The following is a 22,921-nucleotide window of genomic DNA, read 5'->3' on the forward strand; positions in this document are numbered from 1 at the left end:
TGGGCATGGAATAGTGATGATATTCCTGGCATTTCTCTGAAGCTGGGAATACGCTGTGAACAACATCCCTCCCTACCTTCTGAGGTCCTTAGTCCTAAAGGAGACTCAGCCCATCAGTAAGATAGACAGAAAGATAAGGAATATGGCATGGGTTATTAAATAATGTACGTGCTAAGAGGCTGGAAAATTCCAGCAAGGAAGAGAATCGGGGGAGGATGGAGCAAGGAGAGCAGAGTTGGTGGTTTCAGATAAGGGACCCTGAGCCGAGAAGCTTCCTAGAGCAAGGTCATGCTTGCGAACCCGGAACGCTCATTTCTCCCATGGCCTCTAGGTGGCAGCAGTACAGACCAGTTCTTCCCTGAGCTACTCCTTTATCTAAAAACGTTGCTGAAAACAAGGACATTGTAGAAACAGTGGCTGAAGAACATCCGGGCTGTGAGTATTGTTCTCTCATCTAGATGAGCAGGGGCGTTCGCTCTTGCAAATACACACCAAGCTATACTTGGGACCTATGCACTTGTGTAGGTTGGAGCATAAGTCAAAATGACACCTCCATCTTAGACATTTATTTTAATCTAAATCATAGCTTGCATTCTTTTGCCCACCTATTGGCGACGAGAGCTAGAGCTCTGTGTCATTTTTCTTAAATTTTATATAATAGTTTGGTGCAGACAAAAAGCTCAGAGTAGTGTCTGACAGGTAGGAAGTACGCCCACGAGCGTAACTCAGTTATGACTTCCGTTCTGACTTTATAGCAGAGGGGGATCTTGGAGTTCTTTGCCCTGTAATCTCATGGCAGAATCCTAGGGAGTTGTTTCTCCCAACCTTTGATGGGTAACTTTACCTGTTTCAATAAGAATTCCAAAGGCCATGATTACCTGTGTGTCTTTGCAATGCACTTGCCTTGCTTGTCATAAGACCCTGCCTTGTCAGTTAGTGAAAGTGTACAAATCAATGAGACCAACTGACATGAAACGATTTGGAAACAAGCACAACTCCTCCTAAGTGAGAATATAGGACTCCTCAGGGCACGGGAGGGGAGAGTTCAGTTAGGAAAGCAACCGTCTTACAGACGTGAGGACCTTAGCTAGATTCCCAGTACCCATAGAATACGCCAGAAGTGGTGACCAGCACTTAAAATCCCAGTGCTTGGGAGGCAGAGACAGAGAGGATCCCTGAAGCTCACTGGCTGGCTAGTCTAGCTAAGTAGTAAGCTCTGGGCCAATGAGAGACCCTGTCTCAAAGGAGGTAGAGAAAGGACCTAAGGATAACACCTCAAGTTGTTCTCTGGCCTCCACATACATGCTCACGTATCTAGACACACATGCATACATACACATGCACACACACACGCACACACACACACACACACACACACACGATTCCTCTGGAGGGGAGACAGGCGAAGGGCAGCTAGAGGGCAGGCTGTGGGCCATGGAGCATTGCTGGGCTGTGGGCAAGAGATACGAGAGGCTCAGGAAACAATGGAGAGCCAGGACAAAGCTGAAAATCTGGGTCAGTGAAGGCCAGCTCAGGGAAGTAAGACTGTGTGTGTGCGTGTGTGCTTGGGTGCGTGTGTGTGTTAGTTCAGCCAAACAAGCACACCAGCAGAAAATTTGCTGTGGTGTTAATATTCCATAATGCACATGGGGTCCTGGGCGGTTCTCTGCCTCATACTCTCCCATGATTGGCTATGATGCAATTTCTAGGAGAAACCTAAAGAGATGGGAAATTTAGGACCTTTTACCACATGCAAACATAGATTTGCCTTCAGGAAAATGTATTGACTTTTGGTCTCAAAAGGTCAGCTGACTTTCTTGGTCTCAAGGACAACAGACGCAGGAAGGGGGCTCCCCACAGGAGAACGTCCTTCTAAAATTGAGTTTATCTTTTGAACAGTTTGACAGAAAACAGAGCATTTCTGTGTCATTTTCCTCACAGTCATCAAATGACAGAACCAATAGCATGGAGCTGAAAACTGGGGACAGAAAGGACTGTGACTTGTCTGTACCATCTCTGCCTGCTCTTTGTACCATTTGCAGTGTCAGCCCATTGCATGCTATCCATGTCTGGAAGTTATCTGTCCAGCCTCCCTCAGTGCCTGCTGTTGTCTCTGAGTGACCCCTCTGCCCCTTACTGATCAATTCTCAATAAATGCAGCTAGCGAGGGTACAGATCTCTGATGGGAGGGCGAGCTGGCTGTGACATTTTCACCACATTGATCGCCAGGGTTGATTTGGCTGATTGGCTGCCTAGGCGGGTGTCCCCTTCCTCCCTCACCACTTCATGTGTGTCCTTCCCAAAGCTGCATGCTCGGTCAAAGAGGACGGATGACCTTGCCCAAGTAGAAAAGGACCGGTCTTCAGTCAAGGGTATACGAGCAGCTGCGCTCCCCTGCTAGACCTTCCAAACAAGCCCTCAAAATACAGATCTCTGCCAGGTCACCACTCAGTAGAGCACTTGCCAAGCATGCGCAAGGTCCTGGGTTCCATCCCCAGTACTACTGAAAATAAAAAGAAATAAATCAGATTTCTGAAGACACAGATCTGATTGATGTTCAACTGTTCCTCCTATGGCCACCAAGCCCTGTGGCTGGCCCTGCCATTTCCCTCAGTACCCGAGCTCCTCCCAGTGACGATCCAGCCCCTCCTCCTGGCTCACAAGAGCCAACTGGTAAGTACTCAGGAATTCACTGATAACTGGAAGTCAGCCATGGTGGAAATATTTTACACCTGATCAACCAATACTAAAATTCACATTTCTTTTGCTTTCCCCTGAAAAGCTAGTTGAACAGTCCACTGCAGGCCACATCCACTGTGCCGTTATGGTCACGCATGCCTGGACCATGGTCCCTTCCTTGCTGACATAAGCTCAGGCATTCGCTCCTCTGGAAAGCCTTCCTGGACAGCTCTGAGTATGAAACCCCACCATCCACTTTCCTTTCTTGGCTTGAAGTTTCCCATGTGTCCCGTGTGTGATGAGTGACTATTGTCTGTCTTCCGGCGGGAATGGAAACGCTTCTCGGTGAGTGCCTCCAGGCCCAGCTGGGCTCACATTCTGGGCTCTGTTCCTGGGCACCGTGTCTTGCAGCAGAAACTCACTCCAGCTGCAGGATGAATGAATGAATGAATGACTTAGGGAAAGATGCACTGCACAAGGACTCCTGAGTCTTGGCTTCTGAGATAGACCTGGCTTTTTTTATTTATTTATTTATTTATTTATTTGAGAGCGACAGACACAGAGAGAAAGACAGATAGAAGGAGAAAGAGAATGGGTGCTCCAGGGCCTCCAGCCTCTGCAAACGAACTCCAGACGCATGCGCCCCCTTGTGCATCTGGCTAACGTGGGTCCTGGGGAATCGAGCCTCAAACCAGGGTCCTTAGGCTTCAGAGGCAAGTGCTTAACCGCTAAGCCATCTCTCCAGCCCAGACCTGGCTTTTTCTCACATCTCTACATGTTCCCTGACATGCCTCACGTTCTCTTGCTGGCATTTTTTTCATGTGCATAGTATGCACATGTCTGTGTATGTGTGTTCCAGTGTGGGGGGATATGCATGCACAGGTGCATGTGTAGGCCAGTGGTTGACCTCATGTGTTGTGGTGGTTTGACTCAGGTGTCTCCCATAAACTTAGGAGTTCTGAATGCCAGGTTCCCAGCTGATGGAGGTTTGGGAATTAACACCTCCTGGAGGGAGTGTATTGTTGGCAGCCAGCTTATGGGTATTATAGCCAGTTTCTCCATGCCAGTGTTTAGACACTTTCCTGTTGCTATTGTCTACCTTATGTTGGCCAGGGGGTGATGTCCACCCTCTGCTCATGCCATCATTTTCCCTGCCATCATGGAGCTTCTCCTCAAGTCTTTTTCCCACAAGCTGCTCTTGGTTGGGTGATTTCTACCAGCAATGTGAGCCTGACTGCAACACATGTCTTTCTCAGTCACTCTCACATTGTTCATTGAGACAGGGGCTCTCACTGAGCTTCAGTTCGACAAGCTAGCTGCAGTCCTCAGGGGCCCGCCTGTTTCCAGCTCTCCAGCACTGAGATCACGGGCACTTACCCTGTGCCTGGTGCCTCATATATGCAGGGATCTGAAATCAGGTCTTCATGCTCGCCTACTGAGCCTTCTCCCTGGGCCCTCTCTTGCCGTCATGTTAGTCCTGTTACCAGATTCAGGTCTGTTCCCTGAGACACTGTATCAGGTGTGCGTAACCTTTGCACGATGCCATTCTGGTTTTGTTTGGGTTTTTTTTTTTTTTTTTTTTTTTTTTTTTTGGTGTTTCGAGGTAGGGTCTCACTCTGGCCCAGACTGACCTGGAATTCACTATGGAGTCTCAGGGCGGCCTTGAATTCATGGCGATCCTCCTACCTCTGCCTCCTAAGTGCTGGGATTAAAGGCATGCGCCACCACGCCCGGCATGTTGCCATTCTTATGTGCAGAGTACACTTAAAAACCATGTATCAAGCTATAAACAAAAATTGGCAAAATAGGGCTGGAGGGATGGCTTACCAGTTAAGGCGTTTGCCTGAAAAACCAAAGGACCCAGGCTTGACTCCCCAGGGCCCACATTAGCCAGATACACAAGGGGGCGCAAGTGTCTGGAATTCATTCGCAGTGGCTAGAAGCCCTGCCATGCCCATTCATTCCCTCTCTCTCTCTCTTTCTCTCTCTCTCTCTCTCCTTCTCCCTCTTTTTCTGTCAAATAAATAAATAAATGAAATAAAACTTTAAAAAATGGCAAAATACATAAGCTTAAGTAAGCTTATGACTTTGTGCTGGATCACATTCATGGCTAGCCTGGGCTACGTGGCCCACAGGCTACAGGTTATAAGATGGGGGTATAGTTAGAGTGACTAGACCCCTGAAGGTAAAACACACAAGAAAGTTTATACTTTCTAGAAATCAAAGATGATCTAATTTATCTCTTGCCTAGTCCCCTAGACCTATTTTCCCCCAAACAACCAGGACCCCTCCTGGGAGGGAAATCTTTTATAGGAAACAATGTGGTTGATAACAGTCAACCCCTGGAACTTGGTGCCAGGGCCAGGGCTAGCTCTTCCTAAGACAGCCCCTAGCCCTAATCAAACAGCTGTCCCTCTGGTTCTCCTGAGCTGGAAGACAGCCCGCCACTGTAAGGTTATAAATACCTTCGCAAGGGGAGGGAAGGCTCTCGGACCACTTGGGAATTTCCTGCTGTGGGTGAGTCTTTTCCTCAGCTGGGCCTGGGGTGGCTGGGTCCAGGCCTAGGCCCAGGCCCAGCCGGGAGGACCCCCTAGCCCTTACTGTCCACATGGGCTCTGTATCTCCTCCAGCTTCCCACTGACCTTTCTTTCCTCTTTTCTTTCCACACTTTTTCCCCAGGCCCTCCACATGGGGTCTCTAGCCACATACGAGTGCCTTTCCTTGGCTCTGTACTTTTCTCAATAAAATAATAATTTAATAGTTATCCTTCGCAGTCTTTGATTCTTTGATTAAAATTAGAAATGAGGGCTGGAGAGATGGCTTAGCGGTTAAGCGCTCGCCTGTGAAGCATAAGGACCCCGGTTCGAGGCTCGGTTCCCCAGGTCCCACATTAGCCAGATGCACAAGGGGGCGCATGCGTCTGGAGTTCGTTTGCAGAGGCTGGAAGCCCTGGTGCGCCCATTCTCTCTCTCTCCCTCTATCTGTCTTTCTCTCTGTCTCTGTCACCCTCAAATAAATAAATAAAATATTTAAAAAAAAATTAGAAATGAACCAGGCATGGTGTCGCACACCTTTAATCCCAGCACCCAGGAGGCAGAGGTAGGAGGATCACCGGGAGTTCGAGGCCACCCTGAGACTCCATAGTGAATTCCAGGTCAGCCTGGGCTAGAGTGAGACTCTATCTCGAAAAAAACAATAACAACAAAAAAATTAGAAATGAACCTAGAGTTTGGGGTTCAAGGACTTTCCTGGACCCTTAGCACCCTGTTATAAGTTGGCTATGTCAGCATCACATAGTGCCTCTACCACGGCCTCCCACAGGTCACTGGTCTCGTCACTCTCCTCTCCTCCTCCTGGGAGGGAGGGAGCTTCCTGAGCTGCTCATGGAAGACTGTCTCTGAGCTAGGAGAAACAAAAGGCACGTGGCTCTTGAGAGATTACCTGAGGTTGGGCCTTATCATCATCATCATCATTATTATTATTATTTACTAAAAAGCACCTCATCTATCCTGACCTAGAATACCTACCCAGCCCAGCTCTAACTTCTACCTTTTCTTCAAGTCACTGTTTCTCCGAGCCTCAGTTTCCTTGTCAATAAAAAGAAAAAATTCCACAAGGTAGTATCTGAATCCCCCTCCCAGTTTTAAGATGAAATGTTTGTGTATTCTTTCCTCCCTCCTGCTTGATATATATGAAGTGAGGTTTGGGGGGCCTAGAGGGGGCAGCTTTACCTGTGTTGAAAATTTCAAAGGCTAGGCTAGAGAGATGGCCCAGCAGTTAAAAGGCACTTGCTTGCAAAGCCCAACTGCCAGGTCCTATTCCCCAGTACCCACATAAAGGCAGATGCACAAAGTAACACATACATCTGGAGTTTGCTTTTAGTGGCAAGAGGCTCTGGCATACCCATCCCCCACCCTCTCTTTCTCTATCTCTGGCTGCAAATAAATAAATAAAAATATTTTTTAAAGTTCCTGTAGCAGTTAGCCTCACGTTGCTGGGAAGGGATGTATTGAAGCTTCCAGATGCAGGGGCGTTCCATAATGGCAGAAGAAGCTGGCCCACTTTCAGAGATCCATGCACAGAGAAATACCACACCAGCACCACAAGCAAGCACAGCCCAGGAATCTGGGGAAGGACTCCAGCACTTTGCAGATCTTTAGATTAGAATTCTGCTTCTGTGTCCACCCCCACACCTCAGGGCTGGACCCTCGGATCCACCCACAGTGACACGAAGTTACAAGCTTTAGTAAAATTCCTGAATCGACTGGGGCACATCCTTTCAAACTACTATAGTTCCAAAGGCTGATTGATTTAGAGCATCTGTGATTGTGCAGAGCTGGAATATTGCAGCCAAATGACCCTTGAAAGCCATTTGTCGCCCCCCTCTGTGTCCCCCCCCCATATCCCGTCAGGCAAAGCCTTTTAGAATGCACAAACAGAGGAGCCCTAACTTCCACCAACCTGAAAGCTAGCAAGGGCCGCCATGAGCATCTGGGACCTTCAGCGGAGGCTGCCCTGCTTGGCTGTAACCCACCTACCTGGTGTTTTCCCCCATGTATTTGGATGTCTTTGAAGGGTGCCTTGATTTATGACTTTCTTTGTTCTATTGCTAGAAAAACTTCATGTAACTGTCATCACGTTGGAACATCATATTTGGGGTCACCTGAATCTATGTTCCTAGGGTGTGGTCACCATAAAAACTTCATGTAACTATCATCACATTGGAACATGGTATTTGGGGTCATCTGAATCTATGTTCCTAAGGTGTAGTCACTCACTTTTGCCTCCAGAATAAGCTATCTCCTATGCCCTGTGACGTAAGAGGTGTGCTTTTCTGAGCATGCCTTTTTCTACTTTTACAAAATTCTTTATCAAAGAAAAAGATTGTTTTAGGGTAAAATCTAGAGGAAAAAGAGATCCCATACTGTATTAACAACTTCCATTTCTAAGGGCATCTGCCCCTCTGCCAAGTCTGCATAACAAGCTTCATGTTTTGAATTTGTTGCTGAGCCTGTCTTACATCTCTGAGAGATGGAGATGTAAGCTTCCTACCATTTTTACTAAGAGGTACACCTGACTTCATATAACTGCGCTGTGTGTACTTATGATCATTGTTTTCATATAACTGGTTTGTGGGGGTCACTTTGTGTCTAAGCGTGAGACAAAACCAACGTGCCCCTAACTAACAGTAATTAAATCTGTGGCCACTTCATTTATGTTTTTAAACTTATTTCATGCTAAAATTACTATTTTACATATGCTTCCAGGTGAATTCCAGGTCAGCCTGGGCTAGATCAAGACCCTACCTCAAAAAACAACAACAAAAAATTACAGTTAAACTTCAGTACCCTGAGGCCTGAAATAGAACTAACCCCCAACTTTCTGTTTATAGCAATCAGGTTTTCTTAAATATTGATAAGGAATTAAATATTTCCTAAATATTGATCCACTCTCAGTAACATTTATTTATAGGAAAACTGGCATAGAGAACAGGATTTGATGTTTTCTCCTTTGGTTGATTGAACCATTTAAAACTTGGTGATACCCAGCACTCAGGAGGCAGAGGTAGGAGGATCACCATGAGATTGAGGCCACCCTGAGATTATAGAGTGACTTCCAGGTCAGCCTGGACTAGAGTGAAACCCTACCTTGAAAAATGAAATAAAAAATTAAAAACTTGGTGATTAGATGTTAAATTCTATTCAAAAGGATTATTTCTATTTGGAACATCATGAAACTTATTTCAGTGAACTCATATTAAAATGTATTACTATACAAAACTGTGATTGTGCCTCCAACCTTCAGGCCTCTGGATTGCTCGTTACTGCAGTGAGCTCTGAGTTGTTGGGATGAACATCCACACCGGACACAGTTTATGGGAGGAAGGGTTTTATTTCAGGCTTACAGGCCCAGGGGAAGTCCCGCCAGTGGAAGAGGAAACTGCTTCCATATGTCTAAGCAGAGAGAAACAGCCAAGACAGCCCATGAAAGCCAAAATCACAAACAAGCAGCCAACAGCAGGCAGAACCCCCCCCCCCAACCCACTTCCCACAGCTCAGACTTCTCTGCATACCTTTGAGCTGGAAATAAGAGCTGGACCCTAGGATCTGCCCCCATTGGCACCTCCTCCAGACAGGAGGCTAGAGATCCAAGTTATAAGCTTTAATAAAACACCCAACCCTATGGGGGATATACATTCAAGCTACCACAATGGTTGAATAAATAAATGGTACAAATTGTCAAAATTCACTCAAGTTTCAGCTTCCTTAGTATAAGACACTCATTAGTTTTTCTAAATCAAGATCTACCTTTTTTAGAAAATATAAATTCCTACCTTATAAAATAGGTACTGGGCAGCCTATAAAATGAATAAGGGACTGTATGAGCCTCTATTAAAGGGAGACATTATATGCTATTATAATGGACTCTTTAAACATGATACTTGAAAATTCACAATTGGCTACCATCTTCCTACAGTATGAGTCCAAGAGACAGAGAGCAGGAGGAACAAGTGGGGCTCTCATCAACTACACAAAGATACCAGGGGTCCCCTCAGCCAGAGGATGACTCTGGCAGGTGCTTTGAACCACCTCTTGTCCTGAAAGACATCAGGCGATGCAAACCCATAGGTTCATATTTGTCACCTCAAACTCGTGCCAATGTTTGAGTCCACGTCTATACGGGTTACAGTAAAGCTGGGTACACATCTTCAACTACACTGAGCACTGAGTGCCCCTGAACTCAAAACCCTTCTGACAACATTTCTGCCAAATCTCATTTGAACTATTTCTTCAATCATTTAATGATCATATATATATATATATATATATATATATATATATATATATATATATATTTGTTTGTTTATTTAAGAAAGTGATAGGGAAAGATAAAAAGAGAAAATTAATGGGTACTTCAAAGTCTCCTGACCCTGCAAACAAACTCCAGATGCATGCATTTTGTTTATCTGGCTTTACATGGGTACTGGGGAATTGAACATAAGCCAGCAGGTTTTGCAAGCAAGCACCTTTAACTGCTGAGCCATCTCCCCATTAAATCACTTTATGTTTGGATTTTTTTTTTAAGCCACCGTTTCACCTTACTATGGCCAGGCTGACCCGGAACTCACTCTGTAGCCAAGGCTAGCCTTGAATTCACAGCAATTCTCCTACCTCAACCTATTGAGTACTGGGATTAAAGGCATGAGCCACTATACCCAGCTTACATTTACACATTAAAAAAATGTTTGACACATGTAATTTTCCCTGGAATATTCCTAAGTGCTAGAAATAATGTTAATCTTGGTTTCAGTGAAGCTACAAATGAGGATATTATGTCCTTTCATTAATCATCCTTGTTATAACTGCAGACTCAAACTCCTACCTTATTTGAATCAAATCTTCATGTTTAAAAAAATTCAAATTTTTTTACTACCTTCATAAAGTAATTCTCCATTGTTTAGTATAACTTGGATAAAAAAATTCTAGCCAATTGACATAGAATTATCTTAAATCTTCCAAAATTAACTCCGGTTTTGGGAAAGTTCCTTTGAAATCCAAACTCTTAGAGCCAGAAACAAATAAACTTTCTACTAAGAAAAAGGTACGAATAGTAACTGGATGTGACTGGTTGGATTACTATGTTACCACTGATCTTAAAACATTTTAAATGCCTTTAATGCCAGCACTTGGGAGGCACCATAAGTTCGAGACCACCCTAAGACTACATAGTGAGTTCCAGGTCAGCCTGAGCTACAGTGAGACTCTACCTCGAAAAGGAAAAATAAAAATAAAAAATTAAATGCAACAAATTAACAGCTTTGACTACTTTGAAGTAATGTTAACCCTGTGGATACTTACTGGGAACACCCAAAGATGTGGGGTGACTTTCCTTGTCCAAATTATACAAAACAGTATGTCTCCATAACTGCAACCTTCATGGAGTTGTATTACCTTAAGAGCCCACGTTTCTTGTTTAAATGAGTATTTAGGCTGTCCTATAATATAGTTGGCTGAGATTTAAGAAAATCAAAAATATTCATATTTTAACATGGAAAAGTAAATAAACAATATTACAAAATAACTTCTGTTGGCATCACATTTGCCTTTCTGATTGTAAAATAAGAAATAATACTTGGTTATGCCCACAAAATCTATGGAATATTGACTTCTCATAAATTGGACCTCTAGTTTCTTTCACCATGAGTATACTAGGTACATGGGAAATGAACATTTTGTTAAAACTTTAAGTGATGTTGGGCTGGGAAGATGGCTTAGTGGTGAAGCGCTTGCCTGTGAAGCCTCAGGACCCCGGTTCGAGGCTCGTTTCCCCAGGACCCACGTTAGCCAGATGCACAAGGGGGCGCACACGTCTGGAGTTCATTTACAGTGGCTGGAGGCCCTGGCGTGCCCATTCTCTCTCAGTCTCTCTCTGCCTCTTTCTCTGTCTATGTCTTTCAAATAAATATAAAATAAAAACATTTAAAAAAAAACTTTAAGTGATGTTATATTACTATCTGAATTTTTCTGTACTGTGAATTTCCATTTACTCCCAGCCTACCAATATATAAGAAAAATATTGGGCTAGAGGGATGGATTAGCGGTTAAGGCACTTACCTGCAAAACCAAAAGACTCAGGTTCAATTCGCCAGAACCCATGTTAGCCAGATGCACAAGGGGGCACATGTGTCTGGAGTTCGATTGCAGTGGCAGGAGGCCCTGGCGCGCCCATTCTCATTCTCTCTCACTCCCTCTTTCTCTGTCAAATAAATAAATAAAGATTAAAATACAAAAAAATTATTAGTCACAAATCAGAGTTATAGCATTTAGATATTGAAGACCACTCTTTCCTAAAATTAAAACTAGGCATTTCTCATGAGGTGTTACATATAAAATCAAGATGACGAGAAGAAAAATTAAAATATAACAAATAGTTTCTGATACTTTAAGGTCAAATAAAATATTGAATAAAGAATAGATAACGATATACACCAGAGGAAACACAGTCAATCTAGTTAAAGGATGTAGTTTTTAGTTGGCTAAAAATGCTTGATTTCCTCATTTGTTGCTGAAACTTCTTCAGGTCATACTGTCCTCATTTAAAAAAATATATTTTATTTGTGCATTTGCCAGGAAAGACAGAAAGAGAAAGGGAGAGAGAAAGAGAAAGAGAGAGAAAATGGGCTTTCCAGGGCCCCTTGCTACTATGATTAAACTCCAGATGAATATACCACTTTGTGCATCTGGCTTTATGTGAGAGCCAGGATACTGAACCAGGGCCTGCAGGCTTTGCAAGAAAGCACCTTTAACGACTGAGCCATCTCCCCAGCTCCATACAGTACTCTAGATTAATTTTAAGTATAATGCTCCTGCTATATTTATATGTCACATGTAAATGTTATGCCAGATACAGAGAACCCCCCCAAAAAAAGATCAGTCTTGGATCACAGTGGCTGTTAAAATTTGATATGGGGCTGGAGAGATGGCTTAGTGGTTAAGTAAGGCACATGCCTATGAAACCTAAGGACCCAGGTTCGATTCTCCAGGTCCCACAGAAGCCAGATGCACATGGTGGCACATGCATCTGGAGTTTGTTTTCAGTGGCTTGATGCCCTGGTGTGCTCATTCTCCCTCTCTTTCTCATTCTCTCTCTTTCTTTCTCTCTCTCTGTCTCCTTCTGTCTCTAACAAATAAATAAATCAGAAAAAAAATATTTAAAAAATTTTGATATGGATCAGGGATTTCCTTCTTTTTAAAAAACATATTTTTATTTACTGATTTGTGAGCCACAGAAAGGCAAGTGAACTCCAGATGCTTGTGCCACTTTGTGCATCTAGCTTTACCTGGGTACTAAGGAATTGAACCTGGGCTGGCAGGCTTTGCAAGTAAGTGCCTTTAACCACTGAGCAATTTCTCCAGTCCAGAATTTACTTCTTCATGGTTTTACCAACTATTCCTATGTCCTGAAGATTGCATTCCTGCTTACTTAGCTTCATTTTTATCAGATCCTAAGAATGAGCCTTCCTCACACTGTGGGCATCACACAGTATTTGGCTTCCCCATGGACAAGGTGTGGTGCTTGGTTGACAGGGGAAATGTGAACTCCAGTTTCCATGCAGAAAACAAGCAGAGCCTGTGTTAAACATACTCCAAAGCTGGTGGACTGACCGGAACGCCCCATGACAGTGCAGAGCTATGATGCTGCAGGTATGGTCTCGAATTATCTTGGGCTATCTTCAACCCCCTAAATTGCCTCTTACTACCTACCTCTGTGTTTGACCAACATCCTGTGCCTTGGTGGTAAATTAGAATTTTGCCTGATATATTCCAACCAACCCGAAGGCTAAGAATGTCATCAGATAGTTTGAGAGGCCTATAGAAGAGATTTCCCTGCTTTCCTGAAACCTACCTACCTGCTGTTTCTACCAATGTATTTTCAAAGTGTCTTAATTTGGGCTGGAGAGATGGCTCAGTGGTTAAGGTGCTTGTCTGCAAAACCTAACAATACAAGTTTGATTCCCCAGTACCTACGTAAAGCCAGATGCCCCAAATGACACATGCATCTGGAGTTTGTTTGCAGCAAGCAAGGTCCTGGTGTACCAATTCTCTCTCTCTCTGCATACAAATAAATAAATAAATATACTTTTGTGTTGTTTATTTTGATTTATTTGAGAGCAACAGACAGAGAGAGAAAGAGGCAGACAGAGAGAAAAAGAGAGAATGGGCATGGCAGGGCCTCCAGCCACCACAAACGAACTCCAGATGAGTGCGTCCCCTTGTGCATCTGACTAATGTGGGTCCTGGGGAATTGAGCCTCGAAACAGGGTCCTTAGGCTTCATAGGCAAGTACTTAACCGCTAAGCCATCTCTCCAGTCCTAAAAATACTTTTTAAAGTGCCTTGATTCATGATTTTCCTTGTTTCATTACTATAAAAACTTCATGGAAAGCCGAGCATGGTGACACCTGCCTTTAATCCCAGCACTCGGGAGGCAGAGGTAGGAGGATCACCGTGAGTTCGAGGCCATCCTGAGACTACATAGTGAATTCCAGGTCAGCCTGAGCTAGAGTGAGACCCTACCTCGGAAAACCAAGAAAAAAAAGAAAATAAGCCTTCATGGAAATGTTGCCACGTTGGAATATCATATTTGAGGTAACCTGCGTCTGTTCCCAGGGCCATGACTGCTCACATTTGGCTCCAGCATCAACTGTGTTTTGTGCCCTTTGTGGCGAGAGCTGTACACGTTTTAGAAGGACATCACGGACATTTGTTAAACCAGTCTTCTTCACAGTTGGGTGCCGTACAGTACAGGTCAATGACAGGCAGCACATACGATGGCTCTCCTAAGAGATGACAAAGGGGCTGAGCTGACATCACAGACATGAAGTCTTCCCTTGCTCGTGGCAGTGCTGAGATGATCCAACCTGCACCAGGCCCACAACCGCACAGCGCACACAGCTGCGTGCCATGCACAGTACTTACCAAAACAAACCACTGGGCCACCGCTTTGTGTATTCATTATATTCTTTTGATCATTATCTTATTTATTTATTTATTTTTTCAAGGTAGGATTTCACTCTATCCCAGGCTGACCTGGAACTTATTCCGTAGTCCAAGGCTGGCCTTGAACTCATGATGATCCTCCAACCTTTGCCTCCTGAGTTCTGGGATTAAAAGCATGTGCTGCCACACCTGGCTACCTGGCTATTGTCTTTTTTGCATGTGTACATGTGTGTGCTGTGTGTATGGGTATATGTGTTCATGTGGATGTGGAGGGAATGATCAACCACCGGGGCCTCTTGCCAAGTGCACACTCACTCCAGACACGCGCACCACTTCGTGCATCTGGTTTTATGTGGGTAGTGGGGAATCGAACCTACACCAGCAAGCCTGCAAGCAAGTGCCTTTAACTATCATTGTTTCAGAATGCACCTTAACTGTTAAGCCACCTCTCCAGCCCACTTTCTCTCTCTCTCTCTTTTTCTTTTTTTTTTTTTTGTTGTTGTTATTGTTTGTTTTTGTTTTTGATTTTCAGGGTAGGGTCTCACTCTAGCCCAGGCTGACCTGGAATTCACTATTTAGTCTCATGGTGGCCTCAGACTCTGAGCAATCCTCCTACCTCTGCTTCCCGAATGCTGGGATTAAAGGTGTGCAGCACCATACCTGGTCGCCTTCTACTTATTTTAAGAAAAAATGATTACTGTTGGACAGTATGTGTGTTATTCTGGAATAGCCACGTGAAGCTCATGGTTGGATCCAGGGGCCACATCAATCAGTTGACCCTTGCCACCTGGCTCCACGTAAGCACATCCTATGATGCTCTTGCCGCCACAGAATTGTCTGTGATGAATTCTCAAAACGCACCCCAGTGAGCATGGCTCAGCTCATTAGATATCCTTTCTCACTGATAAAAGCACTTCAGTAGCTTAGACCTTCAGATTCGTCACAATATTGAAGCATCCAACAAGCATAATAGTCATTACAGTAACAATGCTAGCATTTCACCCAGAGTCTGGGGAGCCCTGGGGCGCTGTCCTTCAACCTGCAGACCCCCCAGCACCTTGGCTTTGCCTGCTCTTGGGCAACCTGGCAGACCCAGTGTTCCCAGTTATCTGCAGCCCTCCTCTTTAGACAGTCTCACCCTTTCCTCTCGACTGACTCTGACAACCACCTTTCTTAGGAAGCGTGGTCCCATCTTTCAAAGGAACCTAGTTGCTGTGCCTTTTCGGAGGGTGTCATCCTTAAAGGCCACTTCCTAGATATCATCAAAGAAGAGACGCCTCTGGTGAGATGTGAGGCTGCCTTGTTGGATAACACAGGCATCACAGAAACCTAATGACTCTACTGGAGCTCAACTGTCCTGAGCTCTTCCTGGCTCTGTTGTAGGTTCATTGTATACAAAAGAGATGAGAGACAAGCTCTTCTGCCTGGCCTGGGGTCCCTCTTCCTGATACAAACGCAGGCCCCCGTGGCTGCTAGCATCCTAGCAACCATAGTAACAATGGCCCACATGGCCGGTGTCTGATCTCCATCAGTTAGTTTCTGGGGTTGGTGTCAAATGTGCTTCATCCTTCCTCCTACCCCCGCCCCCAGATCCTATTCAGACTGATGGCATTGAGGGTCTCCAGGGGAACAGCTCCGGCCAGCCATGGAGACCTGAAGCTGACAACCTTAATTAAGCTTCTTATTTCCCCAAATCATTTTGCATTGCCGAGTGCAGCAAGCCAAACAATGCTCCCCAGGAAGCTCCGATGAGAGAGGTTGGGGTGTTAGCATTCATGGTTGGCAGCAACTAGGGCTCAACAGGAAAATACACCCAGTATGCAGCAGGCGCACAATCAGTGCTTGTGACAGGGTCAATGTAATAAAACGGAGCTTGTATGGATGTCTGTGTGCTATGACCATGCGAGTTACTCAGTCGTTATTGAGTGCCTACTGTATGCACTATGGGTGATGGTGTGGAGACTCTGACGATGTTAGCTTGTTAAATGAGTCCCAACACTGGATGGGTGAGCAGGGGTCACACAGCAGAGGGTTTGCATCTCAGGTGGACCTGGGGCTTATCCACCGGGAACCCCTCAAAGCTGTTCTGCATCAGACAGCCAGCACCAGCTTCGGCTTTCAGAAATACTCTCTAGTGATAGACATTTCTTTTTTCCAAATTTTATTTTTATTTTTTTTTATTTGAGAGAGGAGGAGAGAGAAAGATGCAGATCGAGATAGAGAATGGGCACACCAGGGCCTTCAACTGCTGCAAATGAACTCCAGACACATGTGCCACCTTGTGCATCTGGCTTACATGGGTACTGGGGAATAGAACTTGGGTTCTTTGGCTTTGCAGGAAAGCACCTTAACTGCTAAGCCATCTCTCCAGCCCTATCTATAGATTTTGAAAGGCTTAGAGGGAGACTACTGTGTTGGCTAAAGAAATGATATTCTTAAAACTTCTGGACCCAGGCCTTAGAAGAACTGGCAGCTTTGGCCCCATTCCTTGTAAGCCTTGCCACCAGGCTGTAAGATACTGCAGCTGCCTGGATAGGCTGTATACAGGTCAATCACATCCACCTGTTGATGGTGTGCATGGAGGAGGTCAATCAAGTCCACCTACTGAAGGCCCAGATGTGTTTCCTGTAGTGACCAGCACCAACTGCTGGCCATGTTCATAAACCATTGGACATTGCAATCCAGCTGACTGTAGTCCAGACCACATCACACTGAGCATGCAAATTATCTGGCTGAGCTCAAACAGCCCACAGAACCATGTTGTATAGAAAAATAATTGTTCTAAGCCATTGAGTCCTGGGTGGTGTTTTATGCAGGTGTACATAAGCAATAAATTGCATGGAAGGGGGGAGGTAGGGCCCTGGCCAGTGATCAGATCTGCGGCTCAGTAGGGATCTGAGCATAAAATCTCGTAGACCCCTTCTCACGAGTGCCCAGCAATCCAGGAGTACCACCAAGCCACAGCTACCACCTGCTAAACAATAAAACTCACAGTCCCCTGGATCTACGACAGACAGGTGTCCTGTGGGGAATTCTAATCCCCTGCCCTTGAAGGACAGCCCCCCCCACCTCCATTCTGAACCTCTCCCTGCCCTGCCATCACCAGTGCCCTGGTGTGGACTTGCAGTTGATAAGTACAGGGTGGGTTTACAATCATGTGTCTAGCAGTCCTGCCTACCCCGCCCCCGAGCCTCAGCATCTTCTTCATCTGGAAGGCAGGGCTCTCTGCAGAGCAAATCAGGTCATAAAGGTGACTGTCATGACAGCCCAAAGCTGGTACCAGCACAGCGGAGAGGCGTCAGTCCCTTGCCTCTGCCTGGGTCTCCCTGCTGTGGGAAGCACCTCCAAACTGGGATGATATTTTTAAATATCCCTAGTTTCCGAGGTGTTTGCAAGCTCAGGGGCACACAATTTTAGAGCCTCCTTGCCAGTGAGAGGTGGGAGAAGAGGGTGAACAAAGGGTGGTCAGTCTGCTGAAGTGATGAGTGACTTGCTACACAGAGCCAGCCCCAGGTCTGGGTGGGAGTCCTGTTCTTTCCCATTGGTTAGCACTGTGTGATCTCACTGTGCTCCAACCTCTCCTGGGCCCAACTGTGTGTGTGCACTGAGAATGAAGAATGTGTGCTTGTGTGTAAATTGAGCATTAAGAATGACCCTGGAGGGCTGGAGAGATGGCTTAGCGGTTGAGCGCTTGCCTGTGAAGCCTAAGGACCCCGGTTCGAGGCTTGATTCCCCAGGAACCCATGTTAGCCAGATACACAAGGGGCACTAAGAATGACCCTGGAGGGTGTGTGTGTGTGTGTGTGTGTGTGTGTGTGTGTGTGGTGTGTACATTGAGCATTAAGAGTGTGTGTGTGTGTGATGTGTACATTGAGCATTAAGAATGACCCTGGAGGGGTGTGTGTGTGTGTGTGTGTGTGTACATTGAGCATTAAGAATGACCCTGGAGAGGTGTGTGTGTGTGTGTGTGTGTGTGTGTGTGTGTGTGTGTGATGTGTACATTGTGTGTGTGTGTGTGTGTGTGTGTGTGATGTGTACATTGAACATTAAGAATGACCCTGGAGGGGTGTGTGTGTGTGTGGTGTGTACACTGAGCATTAAGAATGTGTGTGTGTGTGTGTGTGTGTGTGTGTGTGTGTACACAGCATTAGGAATGTGCGCGTGTGTGTTAGCGCACTGAGCATTAAGGACGACCCTGGACGACCCTGGAGTTATCCACCTGCTAGCGCACGTCTGCTGGGTGGGGGAGGGTCGCCTGCGGGGAGGGGGTGCTGGCTGACGCGCTCCGGGTCAGCCTCCACAGCTGACGTCCTCCTCGCTCCCTCCCGCCCGCCCGCCCTCCCGCGTCTGGAGAGCGGCTGGAGCGAGGCCGGGGGAGCCGGGGGAGCGCAGGAGGCCCCAGCCGGCCGAGAGGAGGCGCGAGGCGGCCGGAGGAGCCCCGCGCGGGGAACGGGCACCATGGTGCTGTCGGTGCCTGTGATCGCGCTGGGCGCCACGCTGGGCACGGCCACCAGCATCCTCGCGCTGTGCGGGGTCACCTGCCTGTGCCGGCACATGCTGCCCAAGAAGGGGTTGCAGCCGCGGGACCCGGAGCCCGACCCCGAGAAGGCGAAGCCGGGTGTGCTCCGGTCAGCCCAACAGGTGAGCGCGGCGCGGTGGTCCCCAGCCAAGCGGGGTCCCCGGGGCTGGGGCGACCGGGGCGCGGGAGGCCGCCGCTCGGCTCGGCCAGACGGGGCTGGGCGGGGAGGGGGACAGCGGGCGTGCCGGAGGGGGCTGGCGGCCTCACGAAGAACTGGGGGCGAGGGGCTTGAAGGGACTGGAGGAGGCGGGAGCACCTCAGGCCAGTGGGCGGGGTGGGGGGGGGGTCGAGGAAGAGACCGGGCTGGGAGCCCAAAGGGCCCTGGGATAGGATTCGGGAGAGGCGGGGCGGGTGCCTGCAGCGTTGGGGCGCGGGGTTTAGGGCACACTGCAGAATCAGGGGCGCGGGCAGTGGGGTCTGGCAGAGGGGAGAGGGAGACTGTGGAGCTGGTGCGGGGCAAACACACAGCTGGGAAAAAGTCAGGGGCGGGGAGGAGATGCCCCTTCCTTTGTGCCCCATTCGGGCTGGCTAGCAGGGTCTGTAGGGGTGCCTGAGGTCTGGAGACAGCCTAAGGGGGAGGAGCCTACAGGACCCTCCCCCACCCAGCAGCCCAGAGCTGCAGCCAGTCTGGGGAGCCTCCTCAGCCTGTTTTCGACTTTTGTCCCCTGCTTTTGTCCCCTGGCTCTGCCCTCCATAGAGCCCCTTTGATCAGGAAGTGGGTCATAGATCGCATTCAGACATGCAGGCAGGGGACATGTGACAGCAGGGTCTGCTCCGCGAGGTTTCGGAGCTCCCTCCCTGATGCTTCTGGGAGGGATGGGGCTCCTTGGGGAACATGGAGTGTCTGGTTGGAGTCATTTGAGGGAAGCTGGCCGAAAGGTCGGGGTTGCAGACCCTCTAGACCCTGTAGAGTATAGATCTCAGCCTACTGAGAGCTTGTTGCCTTAAGTCCACCTTCCTTTTCCTAGTCAATCAATTATTCAACCTCCCGCGGGGGGAAGCCCAGTGTGGGTCATCGGTCACTGTATAGCGAGAAGGGAAGGGAAATGGCTTCTGTCCTTGAGGCGCTTAGAATCTCAGGAAAATGACATTGAGGCTGGTTAAATAAGAGCTGGTGGGAGTGGGATGTCAGCCGGCATGATGTGGAAGTGGAAGCAGTGAGCTCCCCAGTGTGGGCGGGGGGGACTCCCATCCACAACTTGTGGCTGGCTGTCTTGTACCTTCCTTCTCACCTGACACACCTTGAGGGACACCTGAGGGATGGAGGGCACCTTCCAGCCTGGCTCTCCAGGCCCTGCTTCCCAGACAAGCACTGGGAAGGACTTGGTGCCAACTGCCTCTACAGAGTCCCTTCCAACTGTCTGTCCTGCTCACCCCCAGTATTCCACACTGTACTGACCATCTGGTAGGGACACACCACGTCCCATCTCCCAGCTGCTTGAGCCCTTTCAGAATAAGCCATGCCAAGCACCGTTTGAGTGCTGTACACATATTAATGCGGTTAACAACTCAACAGAGAAGCTTGCAATAAACCAACCTACAGATGAGGACACAGGTTCAGAGAGGGTAAGTCGCTTGCTCAAGGCCACACAGTTGGAAGTCTTCAAGCCCAACTGCAGCTGAGCTGCTCTGGTCTCAGAGTCTTTTCTAGTTGCTGCTTCACTCCACTTTGGCCCTGCTCAGTCAGGCGAATGGACACCAATGACCACCTTCTGAAGTCTCCGCCTCTGTAGGTTCCCGATCATTTAAAAAAAGACACTGAGTTCTCACTGGACCCCTCTTTCTTCTACGGACTTTGAACACAGATAGCTTCTCACCCTTTAGGTGTCTTGCTGTGTAAATGTCACCTTCTCAGGTAGAATCTTACAAGCTGACACTTGAAGTGAACACCCGGCCGCAGTTCCCCTTTCCTTCCTTGTCAGGCTTGGACACTTGCCGTATTGGCTGGGATCTTTCCCATTCGCCACACACATAAGACTTATTCCCAGCACTCAGTTAGTACCTGGAAACCAGTATTTGTACAACACGAAATGGTTGGCAATGGCACCTCTGCACCCATGGCCAGCACTGTCATGGTATCTGTTCAGACTGAGGTGCACGGGACATGTCTCGGCCACCTAGGGCTCTCTCTATAAGCATGAATGTTTGTGGAGATGTGATGCCTGCCTATGCATGTTCCCTCACTTAGTTCTCTAGGGACAGGGAATTTGGCACCCAGAGGCTAAATCTATAGCTGTGAAAGAGGTGACGTGAGATCTCAAGATGGTTCAGGGACAGTTCTGATTCACTCAGCCACTGACCCAAATAAAAGAGACAAAGACAACACAGTTGATTTCATGGAAGGCCACGGAGGCGGTGTGCAAGGTGGGAGGTGACTGACGAGCGAGTCAGAAAGGCTCCATGAAGATACAGTGGTGTGGGAATCCTAGATTTCTATGGCCCCAGCAGAGCCTTTAGGGGCTTGCTGTGTCCTACTGAGAACTGGGGTGCAGTGTCCCTTCCTTGTATCTCTAGACCCATCTGCTATGTTGATGTGAAACGACTTTGGATTCTTAGCCCCAGGCTGAGAATCTGATTACCTCAAAGGAGAAACTGAAGGCTGGGGAAGCGGCTCAAAGCATTCATTGAGCAAGCATGAGGACCTGAGGCTGGTCCCTAGCACCCACATAAAAAGCCAGGTGTGGCTGTGTATGCCTGTAACCCTAGCTCTAAGGGAGGCAGAGCCACAAGGCTCGCTGGGGTTCCCTGGTAAGCCAGTGGAACAGGAAAACAACATGAGCTCTGGTTTCAATGAGAGAGACTCGGCCTCAGGAAAATAAGATGGAAGAATGAACGACGACATCCGACATCCTCCCCGGGGCCTCTGCGCATGTACACACAGGACACACATCTGCACACAGCCCGAAACAAAAGAAAAGAAAACCAATGAGGTAAATGAAGTTCAAGTTCGTAGTGGAAAAGGACTTTGGGGTCTTCCCTGGGTTCGTAATATGACAAGGATCTGCAGATAGAGTTTGAGAGGGTCATGGTCTTGGGTAGGAAAAAAATTCATTTCATTTTTCACTTATCTCTAACGGAAACTTGGCATTTTCTGTAAGTGGGTGTGTAAACAAGAAACCACTGTAGTATTGCTAATCCCCATGGCACCCGCACTGCAGACACTTACCACATTTTCATTTACGCTCATTTCTCATTCTATACGAGGGCACGTACTGAAGTCCCTGCTGTGTCCTGTCGCTTACTGCATTCATAGGCACATGCATGGCAAGTTCACAAGCAGATATTCTTCTGATAGTCCTTTATAGCCCAACTGCTTTATTTTCTGCTTTTTTAGCACTCTGAGGACACTGTACTCGAAACAGCTAGTAATTGATCCGGCCACAGCCTCCTGTTGAGGACAACATGACAGAGGAGGAACCCCTGGCCATGCAGCCCCCTTTCCTGCCTCTCCACTGGGCCTCAGTTCCCAGTTTCTCACTGGTGTAAATACATTCTCAGGTCCCTTTGTCCTGTTTCCCATGACAATGCCTGTCACTTCTGTGTAGCCCTTGGGAAGGGGTACAAAGAATTCCATCTCTATAGGGCCCTCTCCTAATCTGCCAAGATCGCCAGGATCGTGGAGCCCTGTGCCCTGTCCTCAGCCAGTTGGGAAGCTTGAGTGAGGAGGCCAGAGGGAGGCCAATACATTGCTTTTGCTGCTATTTCTGAATTTATTTGCAAGAGGTACCCAGACCCCTGGTGTTTTCAGAGGCAGCCTCTTTCCTTCCCTGAGGAGCTTCCAGGTAAAGGAGGCCTGCCCTCTCTGGCTCAGGGTCCTGAAATCACTTCCCAGCAAGAGTTGGGGCCTGCCTTCAGGACTCTTTCATTTTACAGTTCTGTCATTCCCCACACACGGCACTTGCCATGTTGTGACCTTCAGCGGATCTTCTGCAATACCGTTGAGTCCCCTGGGGCCTCAGTGCTCTCCTCTTGAGGCACGTGCACAGTCCAAAGCTTTAGTGAGATTGCTTGGCCTTCAGCGGTGGTCACCGCACCCCCCCCTACCAGCACGTCCACTCCCACTGCCATATGCTGCTTAATTACACAGCTCTCTGCTTCCAACACTTGCGACCCAGAACCAGCTTTTATGTTTAAGTGTGCATGTGTGTTTGTGTGCATGTGTG

At 47.4% G+C, this 22,921-nt stretch overlaps 1 protein-coding gene across 1 annotated transcript in view; it reads left to right on the forward strand.

Moving 5' to 3' along the window:
• Positions 1-18,629: 18,629 nt before the first annotated feature.
• The window catches only part of Syt13 (synaptotagmin 13), a 50,339-nt gene continuing 46,047 nt past the window's right edge, over positions 18,630-22,921 (forward strand). The window contains exon 1 of the mRNA XM_004657183.3: positions 18,630-18,820. Coding sequence (XP_004657240.1) covers positions 18,638-18,820 — 183 coding nt within the window. The 5' untranslated portion in view covers positions 18,630-18,637. The remainder of the gene's footprint in view (positions 18,821-22,921) is intronic.

The sequence above is a fragment of the Jaculus jaculus genome, chromosome 1 (genome assembly GCF_020740685.1).
Source record: "Jaculus jaculus isolate mJacJac1 chromosome 1, mJacJac1.mat.Y.cur, whole genome shotgun sequence".
In the NCBI taxonomy this organism is placed as follows: domain Eukaryota; kingdom Metazoa; phylum Chordata; class Mammalia; order Rodentia; family Dipodidae; genus Jaculus; species Jaculus jaculus.